A 21,068-nucleotide genomic window follows, 5' to 3' on the forward strand; every position below is an offset into this window, starting at 1 on the left:
GTGGAAATTTAGAAATCTTAAAGCGAAACTGTCATTTCCACTTTTAAAATCTAATAAACAATTATATTTTTTCATAAAGTCCATTCCAAGTTTTCCGTCACATTGAATGGGGAAACTCTTTGGGACAATATGAAAATTGTGGGGCACAATAAAATTAGATAATTTAAGATTAACGTCTATTGATCCTAAAGATTTTATGACTCCTTTCCCGATACCTGATAGATTAGTTATATTATTTTTATTCACGTTTTCGTATTGTCCATATAAATTCTTTAATAATGATATGTCAGCACCAGTGTCAACTAGCAATATTCAATCAATAAATCCCACGGCAGCGGGTTCTTACGTACCGGATTGACCCGAAACCAAAAGTGTTTCGGTCAGCGGCTGCCAACCCAGCATTATATGGTGCTACAACAACAACAACTAGCAATATTAGTCTACATTTTGTGTCGGCATTTTTAACTTCTATAAAATTATTTAGACTGAGATTAAAATAATATATTTCATTTATTCTGCATCGCTCAAGGGGGTCAACTCGGTTCCCGATTGTGTTACATTTACACTTCGGTTATTGTTCTTTTGTCTGTTGCGATTACCACGTCTATTATAAGATTGACCCTGTGGTCTGTCATTGTTGTATCTACGATTGTCTCTATTTTGATTTCTATATTGATTTTTGTTTTGATTTCTACTTCTATTATTTCTACCTCTTTGGTTGTAGTAGAATACCGAATTGTTACTATCCGTTGCCTCGGTGCAACTATTGACGAATTTGCTAACGGCATCATTCATAGTATTGAATGTTCCCGCTTCCATTATAATTTTAACTTTGCTATAGAACAATTCTTTGTCATAGCTTTTATAGCATGATGTGTACTGTACTTCCTTGCAGTATTATTTCGCTCTACATGCAGTATTATTTCTACTACTTGTGCCACACACTAAAAATAACACATGAAAATTTTCTTGCTTTTAGGAGAGAGCGGAGGTGAAGGCGCTCCCTTTCTTCTTCTTATCCATAAACATTAAATATTTTCATGAACATTTTCATAGTCTGGCACAAGACTATGTCTTGCCAACATACGTTGCGGTCGACGTCTACGTTTATCACCACTGTCATACTATTTTCTGTTCTGTGGCAACATTCCTATACATAATACTCCGCTGCCGATGTATTGGTAACCCATTCATTTTGACATAAATGAAAAGAAGAATGTTTACATTATTTTTTTTTAGCATTTTCTTTTGCCCTTCTACGCATTAAAAAAAGGCTAAAAATTTTAATGTTTGTTTTTCTTTTTACAGATTGTGATACCATGCGAGCAGATCTAATTATTTATGAAATTTCTTTTATATTATATCCAGTAATCCTTAATTCGCGACGGTTTGGAATTTTTTGCCCCCTTATATGAGAATTCCATAAACCTTGTTGGCGGCCGAATGTCGGCCCCTGCATCGAAGTGCTGCATGAATTCCTTGTTCACATTCTTTATTTGTCCCAAGGAACACATCTCAAAAGTGGCATACGGTAAGTCCATTGTGTGGCATCTTTATCAATTTTACATCACACCATTCATAATGTTTTATTTTGTTTTAGATAACGTCGCATATTTTACCTGAACTTGGCTACCGGGAACATTTGTTTTTAGCGGACGGACAAGATTTATTGCCGTCTAAAAATTTCAAACAAATCCTGTGGCATACCGTGGTAGTGTCGTAAAGGGAAATGTGAGATTTTCGCCCAATCCGAACTTCATGAGTGGACATTGCCCACTTAATGGCGTGGAATGGAATTATATAGAGTTAGTACGGTACCATGAGTATAAATTACTCTTATCTGTGTACCCCTTTTCCGTCGTTTTACTCATCAACCTCGCAACTCTTAATTCTAGGTCCAGACCATTCTTCAGACCAATGGAAGTAATTGATGTGTTGAAATAGTGACATATAATGCGCGGAACATGGATGATGTATTTAGCATTTGGAATATTGCCGGTAAGTCAGTCACACTGCCGTATGTTCCTGTGTTTGTAAAAGTAAGTGGTCTTCTTTTTTTATATTATTCCATATAGAGACACTGCCTTCTAGCGTTATTTTATAAACGGTATTGCTTTCTAGGGCATTTTTATATGTTTTCTTTTGCCATTGTCGGGATTTTTAAATGAAGAAATCAACGAATACCGCGGCTTTAAAAATTTAAATTTCCCATTAGAGATCCATGCTAAAGAGATCCTGCCTTAATTTTTATAACCATTTCTAACTCTCAAATAACCTGACTGTTCGCGAAATCCAAACAATAACCAAAATAAAACTATTAGTAATGGGGTAGGACTAACCATTATGTGACATCCAATGACATGCCTATGGGGTGGCCTACATTAAGAGGGTATGCGGGAATGGACGGACTTGAAATGTTAATTGCAGTTGAGGATTCCTCGAATTGAAAACATAACTGGATGAATGTATGAGGATTTAATTTTAATCATGATTATACGCTCTAGATCTTAATTTCTTTTCAGATTACGTATACAGATTTACGCCATCTGTTGGAAATTCCTTCGTTCTTGGCATCATCAAAAGGGGTATATTTGCTGACGGATTGACGTCTCTATTTGGGAATGACAACATTCCAAAGAAATTTCCTTCAAGGTATATTACCCAGTGTTTACACATGCCATTGTCAGTGCGAAAATAAAAAGAGGAATTGCCGAGACCGTCCTCCACTCGATGCACACTATTCTATCCCTTACGAATGAAAAGAGTAAAGGCACACCTTCAAAACGTTATGACATACAAATAAAACCTCTCGGCTGCGATATATTAGTGGTAAATAAAGATATAATTATGATATTTTTACTGACAATATAGGTATGTTGACAAATACTTTCCCTTCTGGGACCATATAATACTGCCAAACAGCAATACTAGATTCTTTATGTTTATGATTGAAAATCGTATATTTTAAACTAAATAAAAATAATACAATATGCTTGTTATTGTGTTTTAAACCCGACATCTAATGCGATTTTGGTGTGTTATATGTGGTTTAAAATAATTTTGAAATTGCACTTGCACAGACAGGTGTAAACACAAGCAAACTGCATGCTTTACTTTTTAAACTACCCTTTTATCCCATATTTTCTTTGGCTGGCTTCCCTCATTAATTGCATGTGCGTGAATGTGTATTCAACAGTAACGTATTCAGAAAAAATTAATTAGAAAAATGACTCATCCGAAATCGGGTTTTACTATGCGACATCTGAGATATTTGCGGCAAAATTTTGCGTTTATGTTTTCCTCATAATCGCTCAACATATGATTTCGCCTATAAGCCTCCTGACCGGAATGAATTTAACCAACCGAGCCCTCTGATTATAGCGTTTTGCGCTTCGCTCGTAGGCTTCATGTGGATTCTTCGCAATTTGTTCCCTAATTATCTCCAATCGTTCTTTCCGGCCTAATTCCTATATTTTATGGTCACATAAGGATATTAGTTTTCTTGCCAGTTTATAGTTACTGCCGTTCGTGTACATCTCATAGCCAAATAGGGCAAAAAACGGGGTTACCCCTGTGGCTGAATGAATTGATGAACGTAGGGCACACTTGATTTCTGTCTAATAGACTTCCCACTCCCGGTGGAATCACTGATTAAAAATACCAAAAAATTTCCAAAAGTTCGAAACTTTTTCAAAAAACCGAAATTATTTTGAGAAAATTCAAAAAATTCACCAAAAAACACTAAATCAACAATGTAGTGTGCACGGACTGTAAGATCCGCACGACCACAAAATGTTAACTGTGTTAAAATTTTTCCCAAAAATTTAAAATGCAATAAAAAATCAAAATTCGAAATATATAAATTATAATTTACGTAATAAAAAATAATATAATATATATTCGTATTTATCGAGGACCGACTGTACAGTACACCCCGAATTTCCAACAATTTTTTATCCGCGTACGTATTCGTAAAAATACCCGAAAATATTTTCCAACAAAAAATTTAATTTATTTTCGACAAAAAAGTATTACCAAAAATTTATCACGCCACTTGGGTAACCCTATTCGTGTGCATACAAAGGTTTGATGTGGGAACAGTGAGAAGACCATCCAACATTAACAACAACAACAGTACTGGCTAATGCAGTCATTGTTCTTCCCCTTGAGGTATTCTACTATAAAATCATATTCTTCCAAATCTAATACGTGTTAGTTTGGAGCTTGGATTCCGCATAGAAAATATATATACAAGTGGCCAGTGATCTGATCTTACCAAAAATTTTCTTCCATATACATAGGGTCTAAAATGATTGATTGCCCAGTGTATCGCTATTGACTCTTGTTCTATAGTAGATTTGTTGGATTCTCCCTTTGTAAAAGTTCTTGATGCATACGAAACTGGAAGTTGTATTCCATTATAATCTTGCGTTAAAACAGCGCCACATGCATGTTTGCTGGCGTCTGTAGTTATACAGAATTCCTTTTTGAAATCTGGATATTGTAACAGTGTAGGTTTCATGAGTTCATTTTTCAAATATTCAAACGCCATATTACATTCCAGTGTCCATTCAAACGGAACATTCTTTTTGCTCAATCTTGTTAAATGACGAGAGTGTTCTGAAAAATTTTTAATGAAACGTCTGTAGTAGTTACAAAATGCTACAAACCGTTTAACGCTATCAGCATCTGTGGGCGTTGGATATCTTTTAATAACGTCATATTTACTTTCATCAGGAAGTATGTCCTTATCAGTACATTTATGACCCAAAAACGTAACTTCATGCATAAAAAATGAACACTTTTCTGGGTGTAGTTTCAAGCTGTAACGTCTGCATAATTGAAAAACATCTCTTAAATTTTTGAACATGTGTTTTTCAGAGCATCCTACTACTATTAAATCGTCCATGTACAGATATGCTTGTGATGGTTTCAGTCCTGAAAATGCAAGAGTCATCATGCGTTGGAACGAGTTTGGTGCAATTTTCAATCCGTATGGAAGTCGAGTATATCGGTAAGAACCATTGCTGGTTGAAAATGATGTTATGTTACGGGATTCTTCTTCTAACTCAATCTGATGAAATCCAGACATAAGATCAAGGCATGACAAATATTTTGCTATACCGAGTTGATCAAGAATATCATCTATTCTTGGAAGGGGAAATTTATCTGCTATCAACTTTTTATTTACTTGACGGTAGTCAACTACTAACCGCCATCTTTTCTCGGAAGAGTTTGGTAATGATTTCTTGGGTACCAAGAGAAGTGGGCTATTATAATCGGAAATAGATGGCTCCACTATTTTATCATTAATTAATTTTGAGACTTGTTTATCTATTTTTTCCTTATGAGATTAAGGTATTCTATAATTTTTGATATATATTGGCGTTTGTCACTCAATCTAAGTTTTTGTTTGTAGAAATTATTTGATGTTATAGGTTCACTGTCAGTACCGAAAATATCGCTGAATTCAGCACAGAGATTTCTGAGGCCTTCTTTAAAGAGAAATGGAAATTTTAATTTACTTAGAACTTCTTTAGTTCGTTTACCTGTTTGTTGACTTTTCGTTATTATATCACAATTTTCTAATGATTCAAATTTATATTGTTACTGTTTAATGTAACATCATCTTTAGTTGTATTTATTATTCTTATAAAAGCTACTTCACTTTCTACTATTGTGCTAGCTATGAATATTACTGGGTGAATTTCTTGATTTGGCACTAGTACTGATTTTTCATTGGTTACTAAACGTGTTGGTTTAATCAATCAATTTAATCTGCTCTGGCAGGAAGTAAAATAGTGTTTTCTTTAATTTTGTGTATCAATGGGATTCGTATACAACTGTGGAAATTTAGAAATCTTAAAGCGAAACTGTCATTTCCACTTTTAAAATCTAATAAACAATTATATTTTTTCATAAAGTCCATTCCAAGTTTTCCGTCACATTGAATGGGGAAACTCTTTGGGACAATATGAAAATTGTGGGGCACAATAAAATTAGATAATTTAAGATTAACGTCTATTGATCCTAAAGATTTTATGACTCCTTTCCCGATACCTGATAGATTAGTTATATTATTTTTATTCACGTTTTCGTATTGTCCATATAAATTCTTTAATAATGATATGTCAGCACCAGTGTCAACTAGCAATATTCAATCAATCAATCCCACGGCAGCGGGTTCTTACGTACCGGATTGACCCGAAACCAAAAGTGTTTCGGCCAGCGGCTGCCAACCCAGCATTATATGGTGCTACAACAACAACAACTAGCAATATTAGTCTACATTTTGTGTCGGCATTTTTAACTTCTATAAAATTATTTAGACTGAGATTAAAATAATATATTTCATTTATTCTGCATCGCTCAAGGGGGTCAACTCGGTTCCCGATTGTGTTACATTTACACTTCGGTTATTGTTCTTTTGTCTGTTGCGATTACCACGTCTATTATAAGATTGACCCTGTGATCTGTCATTGTTGTATCTACGATTGTCTCTATTTTGATTTCTATATTGATTTTTGTTTTGATTTCTACTTCTATTATTTCTACCTCTTTGGTTGTAGTAGAATACCGAATTGTTACTATCCGTTGCCTCGGTGCAACTATTGACGAATTTGCTAACGGCATCATTCATAGTATTGAATGTTCCCGCTTCCATTATAATTTTAACTTTGCTATAGAACAATTCTTTGTCATAGCTTTTATAGCATGATGTGTACTGTACTTCCTTGCAGTATTATTTCGCTCTACATGCAGTATTATTTCTACTACTTGTGCCACACACTAAAAATAACACATGAAAATTTTCTTGCTTTTAGGAGAGAGCGGAGGTGAAGGCGCTCCCTTTCTTCTTCTTATCCATAAACATTAAATATTTTCATGAACATTTTCATAGTCTGGCACAAGACTATGTCTTGCCAACATACGTTGCGGTCGACGTCTACGTTTATCACCACTGTCATACTATTTTCTGTTCTGTGGCAACATTCCTATACATAATACTCCGCTGCCGATGTATTGGTAACCCATTCATTTTGACATAAATGAAAAGAAGAATGTTTACATTATTTTTTTTAGCATTTTCTTTTGCCCTTCTACGCATTAAAAAAAGGCTAAAAATTGTAATGTTTGTTTTTCTTTTTACAGATTGTGATACCATGCGAGCAGATCTAATTATTTATGAAATTTCTTTTATATTATATCCAGTAATCCTTAATTCGCGACGGTTTGGAATTTTTTGCCCCCTTATATGAGAATTCCATAAACCTTGTTGGCGGCCGAATGTCGGCCCCTGCATCGAAGTGCTGCATGAATTCCTTGTTCACATTCTTTATTTGTCCCAAGGAACACATCTCAAAAGTGGCATACGGTAAGTCCATTGTGTGGCATCTTTATCAATTTTACATCACACCATTCATAATGTTTTATTTTGTTTTAGATAACGTCGCATATTTTACCTGAACTTGGCTACCGGGAACATTTGTTTTTAGCGGACGGACAAGATTTATTGCCGTCTAAAAATTTCAAACAAATCCTGGGGCATACCGTGGTAGTGTCGTAAAGGGAAATGTGAGATTTTCGCCCAATCCGAACTTCATGAGTGGACATTGCCCACTTAATGGCGTGGAATGGAATTATATAGAGTTAGTACGGTACCATGAGTATAAATTACTCTTATCTGTGTACCATTTCCGTCGTTTTACTCATCAACCTCGCAACTCTTAATTCTAGGTCCAGACCATTCTTCAGACCAATGGAAGTAATTGATGTGTTGAAATAGTGACATATGTATAATGCGCGGAACATGGATGATGTATTTAGCATTTGGAATATTGCCGGTAAGTCAGTCACACTGCCGTATGTTCCTGTGTTTGTAAAAGTAAGTGGTCTTCTTTTTTTATATTATTCCATATAGAGACACTGCCTTCTAGCGTTATTTTATAAACGGTATTGCTTTCTAGGGCATTTTTATATGTTTTCTTTTGCCATTGTCGGGATTTTTAAATGAAGAAATCAACAAATACCGCGGCTTTAAAAATTTAAATTTCCCATTAGAGATCCATGCTAAAGAGATCCTGCCTTAATTTTTATAACCATTTCTAACTCTCAAATAACCTGACTGTTCGCGAAATCCAAACAATAACCAAAATAAAACTATTAGTAATGGGGTAGGACTAACCATTATGTGACATCCAATGACATGCCTATGGGGTGGCCTACATTAAGAGGGTATGCGGGAATGGACGGACTTGAAATGTTAATTGCAGTTGAGGATTCCTCGAATTGAAAACATAACTGGATGAATGTATGAGGATTTAATTTTAATCATGATTATACGCTCTAGATCTTAATTTCTTTTCAGATTACGTATACAGATTTACGCCATCTGTTGGAAATTCCTTCGTTCTTGGCATCATCAAAAGGGGTATATTTGCTGACGGATTGACGTCTCTATTTGGGAATGACAACATTCCAAAGAAATTTCCTTCAAGGTATATTACCCAGTGTTTACACATGCCATTGTCAGTGCGAAAATAAAAAGAGGAATTGCCGAGACCGTCCTCCACTCGATGCACACTATTCTATCCCTTACGAATGAAAAGAGTAAAGGCACACCTTCAAAACGTTATGACATACAAATAAAACCTCTCGGCTGCGATATATTAGTGGTAAATAAAGATATAATTATGATATTTTTACTGACAATATAGGTATGTTGACAAATACTTTCCCTTCTGGGACCATATAATACTGCCAAAGAGCAATACTAGATTCTTTATGTTTATGATTGAAAATCGTATATTTTAAACTAAATAAAAATAATACAATATGCTTGTTATTGTGTTTTAAACCCGACATCTAATGCGATTTTGGTGTGTTATATGTGGTTTAAAATAATTTTGAAATTGCACTTGCACAGACAGGTGTAAACACAAGCAAACTGCATGCTTTACTTTTTAAACTACCCTTTTATCCCATATTTTCTTTGGCTGGCTTCCCTCATTAATTGCATGTGCGTGAATGTGTATTCAACAGTAACGTATTCAGAAAAAATTAATTAGAAAAATGACTCATCCGAAATCGGGTTTTACTATGCGACATCTGAGATATTTGCGGCAAAATTTTGCGTTTATGTTTTCCTCATAATCGCTCAACATATGATTTCGCCTATAAGCCTCCTGACCCGGAATGAATTTAACCACCCGAGCGCTCTGATTATAGCGTTTTGCGCTTCGCTCGTAGGCTTCATGTGGGTTCTTCGCAATTTGTTCCCTAATTATCTCCAATCGTTCTTTCCGGCCTAATTCCTCTATTTTATGGTCACATAAGGATATTAGTTTTCTTGCCAGTTTATAGTTACTGCCGTTCGAGTACATCTCATAGCCAAATAGGGCAAAAAACGGGGTTACCCCTGTGGCTGAATGAATTGATGAACGTAGTGCACACTTGATTTCTGTCTAATAGACTTCCCACTCCCGGTGGTCTTCTTCTAAATATCCCCGGATCGCAGCCAAAACGGATTGGTTAACCCTCTCCGAGCCATTAGATTGTGGAGAATAGGGTGCCGTTTGTATGTGATTAATTTTTAACATTTCCGTCATCTCTTTAAAACATTTGGCCGTAAATTGTGCACCATTATCTGCATTGATTATTTGTGGAACTCCGAATTTTCTGAATATTTCTTGTATTAGAAACTGAATAACGTTCTTGGTGGTTGCTTCTTTCCTTTAAGAAGACGAACTTGGAAAAATGGTCTACAACTATAAATATATAGCTGTTCCCACACTTTGACCGTGGACACTTCCCTAAAAACTCCATTTATTATTTCTGAAAAGGACTTCAGTAATAACTTCACAACCTATGGTTGGCTGCATATTTCTGTTAAAAGGCTGAGATTCTTTACACGTTTTACAATTTAAAACGTATTGCCTTACTTGTGATGTCATCTTAGGCCAATAGTAAAACTTTTGTAATCGGTGTAAGGTCTTCGCAATTCCGCCGTGAGCCGAGGTCACTTTTCTATCAACAAGTGTGTCAGTGAGTGGGGGATGCATAATTTCCAAGGCATTTCTTTCCTTTTAAAGATCAGTTCGTTTTCAACTTTCAAATCTGGAAGTTTGCTATATTTTTCTCCACTTCATTTATCAATTCTTTATATTCTGGACTTCGAACTCAGTTGTTTCGAAGTCGAACAGATCATCTACAATATTGACTTCTTCCACCACTTCAAGTCGGGATGACATATCTGCCACCACGTTATCCTTTCCTTTACGGTGTTCAATGTCAAAATTGTAACCCTGCAACTGCAGAGACCAACGAGCAAGTCTACCACTTAAGTCCCTCACTCCCATGAGCCATTTTAAGCTGGATTGTTTCTTTATGACTGTAAATTTAATCATTTCCACATAAGGCCTGAATCTTTTCACAGCCATAACGGCCGCCAAGCACTCTTTTTCTGTCACACTATATTTTCTTTGGCAATCATTCAGTTTTTGGGAGAAGAAGGCTATAGGGTTTTCTGCGTCGTGGTCTCCCTTCTGAAAAAGGACTGCCCCTATTCCATACTCCGAGGAGTCGCATTGGATATAGAATTCTTTAGAAAAGTCCGGATGCTTCAGCACCGGTGCTGTTGTCAGAGCCATTTTCAACTCTTCGAATGCTTCTTTTGGTCAGAGTATCTGTTAAAGGCGCAGATATTCCAGCAAAGTTTTTAATAAACCGGCGGTACCAGCCCGCGGTTCCTAAAAAGCTTCTCACATTTCTAGGGCTTTTCGGTATTTTCAAATTCTTAATGGCCTGTACTTTTTCAGGATCAGTTTTCAAAACACCGCCTCCTATAATAAAACCTGAATATTTTAGTTCTTTAAAGCAGAACATGCTCTTTTTTAAATTTTAATTCCGAAATCTTCGGAAATAACCAATAAATCATCGAGATAGGTTAGGACGTTGGATTTCAACCGTGCAGGTATAACTTTATGCATCAAACGACAGAGACGTTGCGCATCAAGGGCATCATTTGAAATTGGTAGAACGGACGTCCTGCACGGTAAAGGCCGTGTATGGTCTCGAATCTTCGTCCAGCTCTGTTTGATCTATCCGGGTTAGTATCCCATCAATATTTTGAAGGGGATAGGCGTCTTTCACTGTGACGGCATTTAGTTTGAGCGCGTCTAAACCGAAACGGTTTTTGCCTGGTTTTCTTACAATTGTGGTTCGATTATTCCACGCACTTTCGCTCTCTTCAATAACTTTGAGTTCTAACATCCGATCAATTTCTTCATACACTATTTCTTGGACTGCTGGTGATATTGGGTAGTGTCGGTCTTTTATTGGGTTAGTTCCCTCAACGAGTTTTATTGTGTGTTTTTCCAGCGTGGTGTGTCCTAGTCCCATTTTCTCAAAAGAGGGAAATTAATCTACCGTATTTTGTAACTTTTCTTTTTGATCGTTGGTAAGGCTACGTACGTCCATTAGATAGTCCTTATCATCAGCGAATTTTGCTTGGATTTTTTCTATATCGATTTCATTTACGGCAATAATATCTGGTAGTTGGAAAGCCTTCCAAAAATCTATTCCCAAGTATAAAGGCTGTTCTAAGTCTGGGCACAGGTAGAAACAAATCTCCTTTTCTTTTTCTTTAATATTGACTATTACTCTTACTTTGCCCAATATTCTATGAAGATGACCAGAAGCGGTACTAACATTGGTATAATACATTTCCGATTCCATTTTCAGTTCCTCTAACAATTCTCTACAACCCTTCCCGAGAACGGAAACTGTCGATCCAGAATCTAGGAGTCCCTTCAGTTCTTTCCCTTTGATATTTATGATGGCATACGGCCTATGGTCTGATGTTTCATTATGTTTTCCTACAGACTCGACGAGCATTTTCCTAAAAACTTTATTCTCTTTTTTCTGACGGAGCTTCAATATTCTTGCAAATTTTTTTGTATTTTGTTTTTCTTTATGTAAATCTTCTGGCCTTTTCTCTATTTCAAATACATTTTCTTGGTTTACACTTCCGGAATCTGTTTCCTCCTCACCAAATTCTCATTCCTAATAATTTCGTAATTAGTCTTCCGAATTTCTAAAGGTAGATAATGACGCAGAGAGTAATAATTTGTCTTATCCCTTTCTTTTGTTGTGGGTTGGAAGTGACGGGTTTGTCTGTCGAATACGATCTTCCCGCCAACATCATGTTCCTCTTTCCGTTTTCCGAGTGACACCTTGGACACAGAGGTGCCACGGTTTTAGGTTGGCCACATCGGTAGCAGATAAGAGCTCGTTGTGTCGAGAGACAATCTACGAACCGGTGCCCTGGCTTTCGGCAATTCCAACAAATCGTTTATGTATGTAATTCAGATACATCTGGGATGTTTTCATTTTCATAGTACACATCTTCATGCATTTCTTCATTTATCGCATGAACTCTCATAATTTGGCTGTGATGTGGAGGCATATACCTTACTTCTCTTTTTGAACAGGTCTTTTCAGCCCTAATGCACTCCATTCTAAGCTCTTCCAATGACTTTACGTTCATAGCATACACCATCCTGAAAACCTCTCCTTTCAAGTTTCGCTTCACAATCTCTATCATTTCACCATTCGATATTGGTTGGTTCAGTTTCGACCTCAATGTATTTACAACTTGGAAAAAACGGTCCAAGCTTTCCCCTCGTTTTATTTTTCGTTCAACTATTTCGTTCATTACTTCGTAGTTAGACCTTGTGGTGCTGTATCTGCGGAACAGTGCGTCTTTCAATGAATACCAATCTCGCACTACACCAGCCTTAACTTGAAGCCAATACCACTCGTACGCTCCACCTGACAATAGAGATTGAAACTCTGCAAATATGTCATCCCTAGATACTTTCTATTAATTCTTTAGGTACTCAAGCCTAAAAACCAAATCTTCCACGGAAATTCCCGAAGAATTTCCATCAATTTTCAGTTTAAACTTCTCTACTTTGCTAGACCTCTCCATATAGGATGATGGAATCCTTGAGGTCTGTTAAAATGGATGGCTGGTGGAGGGTTATTGAAATTTGGAGGTATATTGTTCGTCCGAACCTCAGCATTGTTACTGGTATTATTTTTGACTGCGATATTTTTAACCATTGCATCTAAGCTTCCTCATAAACTTTTTTAACTTATCCCCTACACATTCCTGTACTAAAGGCCTTATGTTTAATTGGGCACTAGCAATGCTCTCATTCACCATTTGCCTCAACATAGTTTGATCCGAGTTCATATTACCATGTTGTACTGCATATGATTTCTTTGATTCCCATTTGGAAGTACCTGATTTGATTGAGAGTTGGAATTTATGCTTTGAGACATATCTATGATCGCCGGGTCATTTAGAGGAGGTTGGTTCACAATTTTGCCACTGTTTGTCTTTTTCCTATATTTTGCCACGGATTGAAAATAAGTTCTGTTTATATTAAAAGAAACTGTCCTATTCCGCTTGCTTCTACGTATCGTTACCGAATTAACCTCATCAGTCATTGGCAACAGCCTTTGGTTCAACCAATGTTTGATGAAAGTGCAAACAAACAATTTTATCAAAAATACAATAAAATAATAATAATAATAATAATAATAACAATAATAATAAAAGTAATAATAATAATAATAATAATAATAATAATAATAACAGTAATAATAATAATAATAATAATAATAATAATAATAATATTAATAATAATAATAATAATAATAATAATAATAATAATAATAATAATAATAATAATAATAATAATAATAATAATAATAATAATAATAATAATAATAATAATAATAATAATAATAATAATAATAATAATAATAATAATAATAATAATAATAATAATAATAATAATAATAATAATAATAATAATAATAATAATAATAATAATAATAATAATAATAATAATAATAATAATAATAATAATAATAATAATAATAATAATAATAATAATAATAATAATAATGATAATAATAATAATAATATTAATAATATTAATAATAATAATAATAATAATTTTTTTTTGCGGTTAGAGATGGGAAAGTGCGTTTATGCATGAGGCGACGTCGTCACAGTCGTCGTATGCCGGACTCATGTCTATACCGGCTAAAAACCCACCTCTCTCCTCCACCGGGGTTCGCCTCCACCTCGGAACCGCTTACGCATTACTTCGAGGTGGACCCCTTAGTGGTGCTTCTCACCAACTTCTTCAAGAATTGCTTGCGTCCAAGCACCGCTGCCTTGTTTTATGGGTTCATATCAAGGTCTATCTTTTTCTTGCGGAGAACGAATTCCACAAACTTCGATATCGCTTTCCATCCAGCTTCACTTTCCAGCATTTTTATTGTAATGCTTGAGCTTGCAACGTGTCCGATCTCGGTTTGTAGTATTTGCCGCCTTCCTGTCCAGTGGTTACACTTGAAGAACGTGTGTTCAGCGTCATCGACCACCTCTTCTTCTTCGTATATACAAAACAGTGTGCTGCATTTGCCCATTCGGTGTAGATACTTACGGAAATATCCGTGACCACTTAGCATCTGCGTTATATAGTAATTAACTTCTCCATTGCTTTATTTTCGTTTTGCCACCATTGTTGCCAAGCTTCTAAAGTTTCCAGTCGGTGAAAATCTTATGGCGCTCCATTGCCTGTAGATCAATGGGGATCATTCCAGCTATAAAAAGAACAGCTCCTGCGGATACAGTGTGGTAGGCCGAAGTTACCCTTAGGATGTTCTTTGCACCGACAATTACTTACTCGCCCGCACCTGGGTTCTTAGGGCCGGGGCCCAGATTTCCGAGCCGTACAACAGAATGCTATTGCTCGCCTCCATGAGAATTTTTCTCCTGCTTGGCAGAGGACCATCTGTATTTGCCATCAGTCTACTTAGTTGCGAGCTTATTTTTGCAGCTTTAGTGGTAGCATACTCAATCTGCTTTGAGTATGTTAGCTTTGAGTCTAATCTCATTCCCAAATATTTTACTGACTGCTTTGTGGGGATTCTTATGTCACCTACATTCATCTCAATCTCAGTGGGAATATGTCGCCTGGTAAGGAGAAGCAATTCCGTTTTTTGGAGAGCTAATTTAAGACCATGTTCATCCAACCAACTTTTCGCGCGTATCATTGTTTGGTGCAGTTTACTTTGCGCTTCGCTTATGCTCCTAGCTTTAATTACCGCCGCGATGTCATCTGCGTATCCCACAAGGTAGGTATCATATGGCATTTCGATCTTCAAAATGTCATCATATGTTGCGTTCCACAAATCTGGACCCAATATAGAACCTTGTGCCGCTCCCGACGTGACCTGTGTGCATTTGTTACCTTGCCTGGTATCATACATCAGCTTTCTGTTTCTCAGATAGTCTCGGATAATGTTAAGTAAATACTTCGGAATGTTGAAAATCCTGTCTAACGTTTCTATTACGTCCGCCCATCGCAGGCTGTTGAAGGCGTTTTTTACGTCTAAAGTGGCTAGCAGTATAATGGGCCGGGAATAATGATTTCCACATTGTGCGCTTTCTACAGTGTCTATAACGTCTTTGAGGGCTCCCACTGTTGATCTACCGGGACGAAAGCCATATTGTCTTCTGGAGAGACCGCCTGCAGCTTGTATTGCTTCATTTAATCTGGGCTTGATTAACCTTTCTAGTAGCTTCCCAGCTGTGTCAAGCATACAGAGTGGTCTGTACGAGGATGGTTCTGTGGTTTCGCCTTTTCCTTTGCTCAATAGGACCAGCTTTTGTGCTTTCCATGGGTCCGGGAAAATTCCTCCTATTGGTATGCCGTCGGGGCCGGGTGCTTTTTTAGTTTTGAGGCTTTGGGCAGCTGCTTGCTGTTCTTCTGTGGTGAACAGTGGTATGTTTCTGGGAGATTCTGGTTCAGATGGGTCTTCTCTAATGGTATGTTTTGGAAATAGGGTATTCACAATATTATCCATTATGTCCTCATCCATTTGGGGAACCGTGTTTTTTGATCCTAGTTTTTGCATCACGACCTTATAGCCAAGTCCCCATGGATCTTGTTTTATGTCGTCTCTCAGTTCTTCCCACTTCTGTTTCTTGCTTCTCTCAATAGCGCTCTGCAGCTGGTTTTTAGCATCTTTGTATGCATCGTGTTCTATAGGTGCTTCGCCTCTTCGTCTGGCTCTTATGTATTTTCTTCTCATCTTAAGGCAGTTTCGCCTGGACTCATCGATCGTAGTGTTCCACCAGTATACCTCATTTCGTTTTGGACGGGCAATTACTTTTGGCATGGCTTTGTTGCAGCTTCTAGAGATAAGGGCCATCACGTTTCTCACGGTTTGTTTCGCGTCTACGTCGTTTTGTGTTACCTCTGCTAGCCTGTCTATCTCTGAGAGTAATATAGCTGTATCGAGTTTATTGACATTCCATTTTCGGGTGCTTATGTTTGTGCACTTCGTCTGCCAGTTTTCATTCATTTTCAAACAGAATGATATATATTGATGGTCACTTCCGGTATATGTTTCCAAGACTCTCCAATACTTTATTTTAGCAAGTAATCCATCTGAGGCAAAAGTTACATCAGGGATGGTACTTTCGCAACCAGGTCGTCTGAACGTTTGTGTGCTTCCGATGTTAACTGTGGTGGCACCTAATCGAGCGATCATATCCACAATTCGCTTACCCCTGGGGCATGGTAGAACAAATACAAGGTAAAGTTAATACTACAACAAATACAACTCGAACAACAACCACAAAGGAATTTGTTTTTGTTTGTAACGTTACTGCCAGTTGTATTTGTAAACAAAACAAGGAAACGTCTATAAATTATTGGAATTTAAAAAAGTAATAATTTTTCACATTTGGTTGAATATTTTGGAAAACATGAATGAAAATTCGTTACATATTCAATTTTTATGGTTCCACATCATTCCACTAAATGCATAAATTCTCGCAGAAAGTAGAATTCTTGCAGAAAAGTTTGGGGTCGCTGGAAATTCATAGAAAAAGGAGAAGCTGTTTCAATGTTTTGTTTTAGAAATCAAAGAAGCACATGTTTATTAGGGCTTTATTTTTTTTATATTTTAACAAAATACCTCACATATTAACAAACGTTGTATCGCCTCTACAAGCGGTGATTTACTGCGCGGCTTATCGTTTGAACTTGGAGGAGGTTACATATCATTGATATGAAGAAGTCTTTCTGGGAAATGGTTTTTTCCGAATGATATATTTTTTTCTCAAAAAATATATGTCCCTAATGTACATCGAAATAGAAATGAATGTATAAAATGTCATATGACACTAACACTACAACCCAGTTCAGTCAGCTGGGTATTGCTGCTACCTTTTCTTGTTCTACCATGCCCCTGGGGTCTGTTGTCCATATTGGGACCTAGCAAAATCTTCCATTTCCTCTAATTTCTCTTGAAAAGTATCAATGTTATCACTTGGAGTAAGGTAGCAACTGATGATTCTTATCTTCTCCAGTTGAATCCACGAAAACCCGTTTCCGTGACCGCTATTTTTTATACTTAGTTTTTTGGTTGGGACCCAAATTGCTGCAGTTTTGGACTCATTTCAACCCATTTTCCGCTTGTAATGCTTGTGTATTGCTCACTGATTATGACGATATCAGTTTGCTCTTCCTGGACAATTTGCGACAGAAGTGCATGAGCAACTAATAATAATAAAAATAATAATAATAATAATAATAATAATAATAATAATAATAATAATAATAATAATAATAATAATAATAATAATAATAATAATAACAATAATAATAATAACAATAATAATAATAATAATAATAATAATAATAATAATAATAATAATAATAATAATAATAATAATAATAATAATAATAATAATAATAATAATAATAATAATAATAATAACAATAATAACAATAATAATAATAACAATAATAACAATAATAATAATAATAATAATAATAATAATAATAATAATAATAATAATAATAATAATAATAATAATAATAATAATAATAATAATAATAATAACAATAATAACAATAATAATAATAATAATAATAATAATAATAATAATAATAATAATAATAATAACTGTTCGCACAGAAAGTTTTTATTTTGCGCCCGCAATCAATTTAATTAAAACACGAAAGTTGTTCGATTAAAAATTCACAATTTTATTTGTATTATATTTGTTTGCCGGCTATTTGTCAACTAAAAAAGATGATTTGTTTATCCCTTTTGTAGGGCCATATAACAAAAAGGGAACGAAATGACAATGAAACATGTAATGGGCGACAAAACAACTCGATCAGAAATGATCGCAAGAGACAAGAATCAAAACAAACAAATTAGAAGGGCCACAGTTATGAATTGTATGCAAAAGCATACAAGAAAACTGCAATTAACAACAGTGTTGTTGTTGCCCTTAAAACAGATAACGAACGATGAAAGCTAGTAACCAACAACTGCCTAAACCATATGTAGGCAGTGTTGTTAGTGCTTCTCGTTGGGACGAACACAGCACAAAACAAAATAAGGAAATGTATTCCGGACAAAAAATGACACAATCTCGACACTGTACATTAGGGTGGGACGAACAAACAAGACATTAAAGTGGTTCGAATTAATTAAAATTAATAAATTAAATAATAAAACAAACTAAATAATAAAATGTAAAGACCCAATAAATATAACGAATCATACAAAATAAAATGGACAACAAATCGACATAAAACAAAAACATTTGAATTATGATCTCCTCCAACATCCTCCGCCCGTTGAAACGTCTAGGTTCAAGAGTCATCCTGTTGGGGTAATGGCGTCTTCATGGGTTGAACAACAGCATATATTGGACGTCAGCAGAAAACATCGTTGGCAACTTGGTTGGAGAGCAAAGCGACTATAGTGAGAAAAGGGCAACTTCATCAATCGGTTAGCAATCGAAAAACTTTCTGCAACGTTTTCAAGTGCAATGCAAATTTCCGAATATCATATGGGTGATGTAGTGTAATGGCCTTCGTGAGTATAACTTCGAAATTCGCAAACTTCAAGAAACGATCTATTGGCCATCTGTTGGAGATACAAAAAACAAACCAAATTATTCCAATACATTTCAAATAAGATAAATGCTTATCCATAATCCCAAGAAAAACATTATATTCACAAACAATGTTTTTGGAGACGGGAGTCTTTGTGTGTTCTGGACGGTTTACGATAGATTCTTCTCCCGTATCAAGATAATTGTAGACATATTCTATGAGAAACAGTTGAGTATGAGACCAAACGAGGAATGACAAATCCGAAACACAACAACAACAAAATAGAGTATTAGGTGGTTTACATCTGTCTGGTACATGTTTCCAAAGCATGAGTTCCTTCTCTGAGTTTTGTGACTCATCCGAAATCGGGTTTTACTATGCGACATCTGAGATATTTGCGGCAAAATTTTGCGTTTATGTTTTCCTCATAATCGCTCAACATATGATTTCGCCTATAAGCCTCCTGACCCGGAATGAATTTAACCACCCGAGCCCTCTGATTATAGCGTTTTGCGCTTCGCTCGTAGGCTTCATGTGGGTTCTTCGCAATTTGTTCCCTAATTATCTCCAATCGTTCTTTCCGGCCTAATTCCTCTATTTTATGGTCACATAAGGATATTAGTTTTCTTGCCAGTTTATAGTTACTGCCGTTCGAGTACATCTCATAGCCAAATAGGGCAAAAAACGGGGTTACCCCTGTGGCTGAATGAATTGATGAACGTAGTGCACACTTGATTTCTGTCTAATAGACTTCCCACTCCCGGTGGTCTTCTTCTAAATATCCCCGGATCGCAGCCAAAACGGATTGGTTAACCCTCTCCGAGCCATTAGATTGTGGAGAATAGGGTGCCTTTTGTATGTGATTAATTTTTAACATTTCCGTCATCTCTTTAAAACATTTGGCCGTAAATTGTGCACCATTATCTGCATTGATTATTTGTGGAACTCCGAATTTTCTGAATATTTCTTGTATTAGAAACTGAATAACGTTCTTGGTGGTTGCTTCTTTCCTTTAAGAAGACGAACTTGGAAAAATGGTCTACAACTATAAATATATAGCTGTTCCCACACTTTGACCGTGGACACTTCCCTAAAAACTCCATTTATTATTTCTGAAAAGGACTTCAGTAATAACTTCACAACCTATGCACGATGGGGCCAATGACAGGTTTTCGAGGCAACAAATCACTGGGGCAAGCTAGACCTTCCAAATTTTGTACAGATGTTTATAATGGGCTTAGAAACTGATATGCCAAATTTGGTTCATATCGGTTCATATATACATATAGCTGCCGTATATATGTTCGCCCGATTTCAAGCAATTGATGGACCAAACACTCAAATTCTGCCCAATTTTTATGCGATTTGGAAAATACCACGGAATTAGGACTACAAATAAGTTTGCCAAGTTATATTGAAATCGGTTCAGATTTTGATATTGCTCCCATATATATTTTCGCCCGATTTTAGGTATTTGGTGCACCAATCCCGCTATGTATGTCCAATCTTGATGAAATTTGAAATGTGTGACGGATTTTGGTCTAGAAACATTTTTGGCAAATCATATTGAAATCGGTTCAGAATTGGATATAGCTCCCATATATATGTTCGCCCGATTTCAGGAAAATGATTTACCAAGTATGCAAATTCCATCAGATTACAATAAAATTTGGAAAATGTTACGGAATTCGGACTACAAATAAGTTTGTCAATTTATATTGAAATCGGTTCAGATATAGAAATAGCTCCCCAATATACATATGTTCAAATTTCACGGTTTTGTCTGTGGTTTGTTATATGTTAATAAAAAAAAGGTTCCAAATTTAGTAAAAATCGGCTAAGATTCCGCCTCAAAAGCCAATGTTTGCGATATCTTTGAAATTATATATTATTATTATATACGTCTATTAAATTTTTCCGAAATCCAATTGGTAACATTAATGGGTTTCCGATTATTCGCCAACCAAAACATAAAAATGTCCATATTTTTAGTATTACGACATCTGAAATCAGATTTTTATGAAAAGGCGCAGATAGGCGCAGCTAATTTTTTCACAA

General features: G+C 35.8%; 1 protein-coding gene across 15 annotated transcripts in view; it reads left to right on the forward strand.

Moving 5' to 3' along the window:
- Positions 1 to 1,188: 1,188 nt before the first annotated feature.
- Positions 1,189 to 21,068, forward strand: part of LOC141401391 (uncharacterized) — a 45,857-nt gene continuing 25,977 nt past the window's right edge. Inside the window, exons 1-12 of one of the 15 annotated variants that reach the window (XM_073981621.1) lie at positions 1,198 to 1,288; positions 1,369 to 1,531; positions 1,601 to 1,805; positions 1,896 to 1,998; positions 2,076 to 2,465; positions 2,523 to 2,829; positions 4,882 to 5,014; positions 7,153 to 7,375; positions 7,445 to 7,649; positions 7,738 to 7,844; positions 7,922 to 8,311; positions 8,369 to 13,588. In XM_073981621.1, the coding sequence (XP_073837722.1) occupies positions 2,731 to 2,829; positions 4,882 to 5,014; positions 7,153 to 7,259 (339 nt within the window). In that variant the 5' untranslated portion in view covers positions 1,198 to 1,288; positions 1,369 to 1,531; positions 1,601 to 1,805; ... (1 more) ...; positions 2,076 to 2,465; positions 2,523 to 2,730 and the 3' untranslated portion in view covers positions 7,260 to 7,375; positions 7,445 to 7,649; positions 7,738 to 7,844; positions 7,922 to 8,311; positions 8,369 to 13,588. Of the gene's footprint in view, positions 1,532 to 1,600; positions 1,806 to 1,895; positions 2,040 to 2,075; positions 2,466 to 2,504; positions 2,830 to 4,881; positions 5,015 to 7,152; positions 7,376 to 7,444; positions 7,650 to 7,737; positions 7,886 to 7,921; positions 8,312 to 8,350; positions 13,589 to 21,068 lie in introns of those variants that run through there. The other 14 variants (XM_073981622.1, XM_073981620.1, XR_012412329.1 and 11 more) reach the window with 14 other exon arrangements.

This window comes from Musca autumnalis, unplaced genomic scaffold (assembly GCF_047663935.1).
Source record: "Musca autumnalis isolate F117 unplaced genomic scaffold, ASM4766393v1 scaffold_4, whole genome shotgun sequence".
In the NCBI taxonomy this organism is placed as follows: domain Eukaryota; kingdom Metazoa; phylum Arthropoda; class Insecta; order Diptera; family Muscidae; genus Musca; species Musca autumnalis.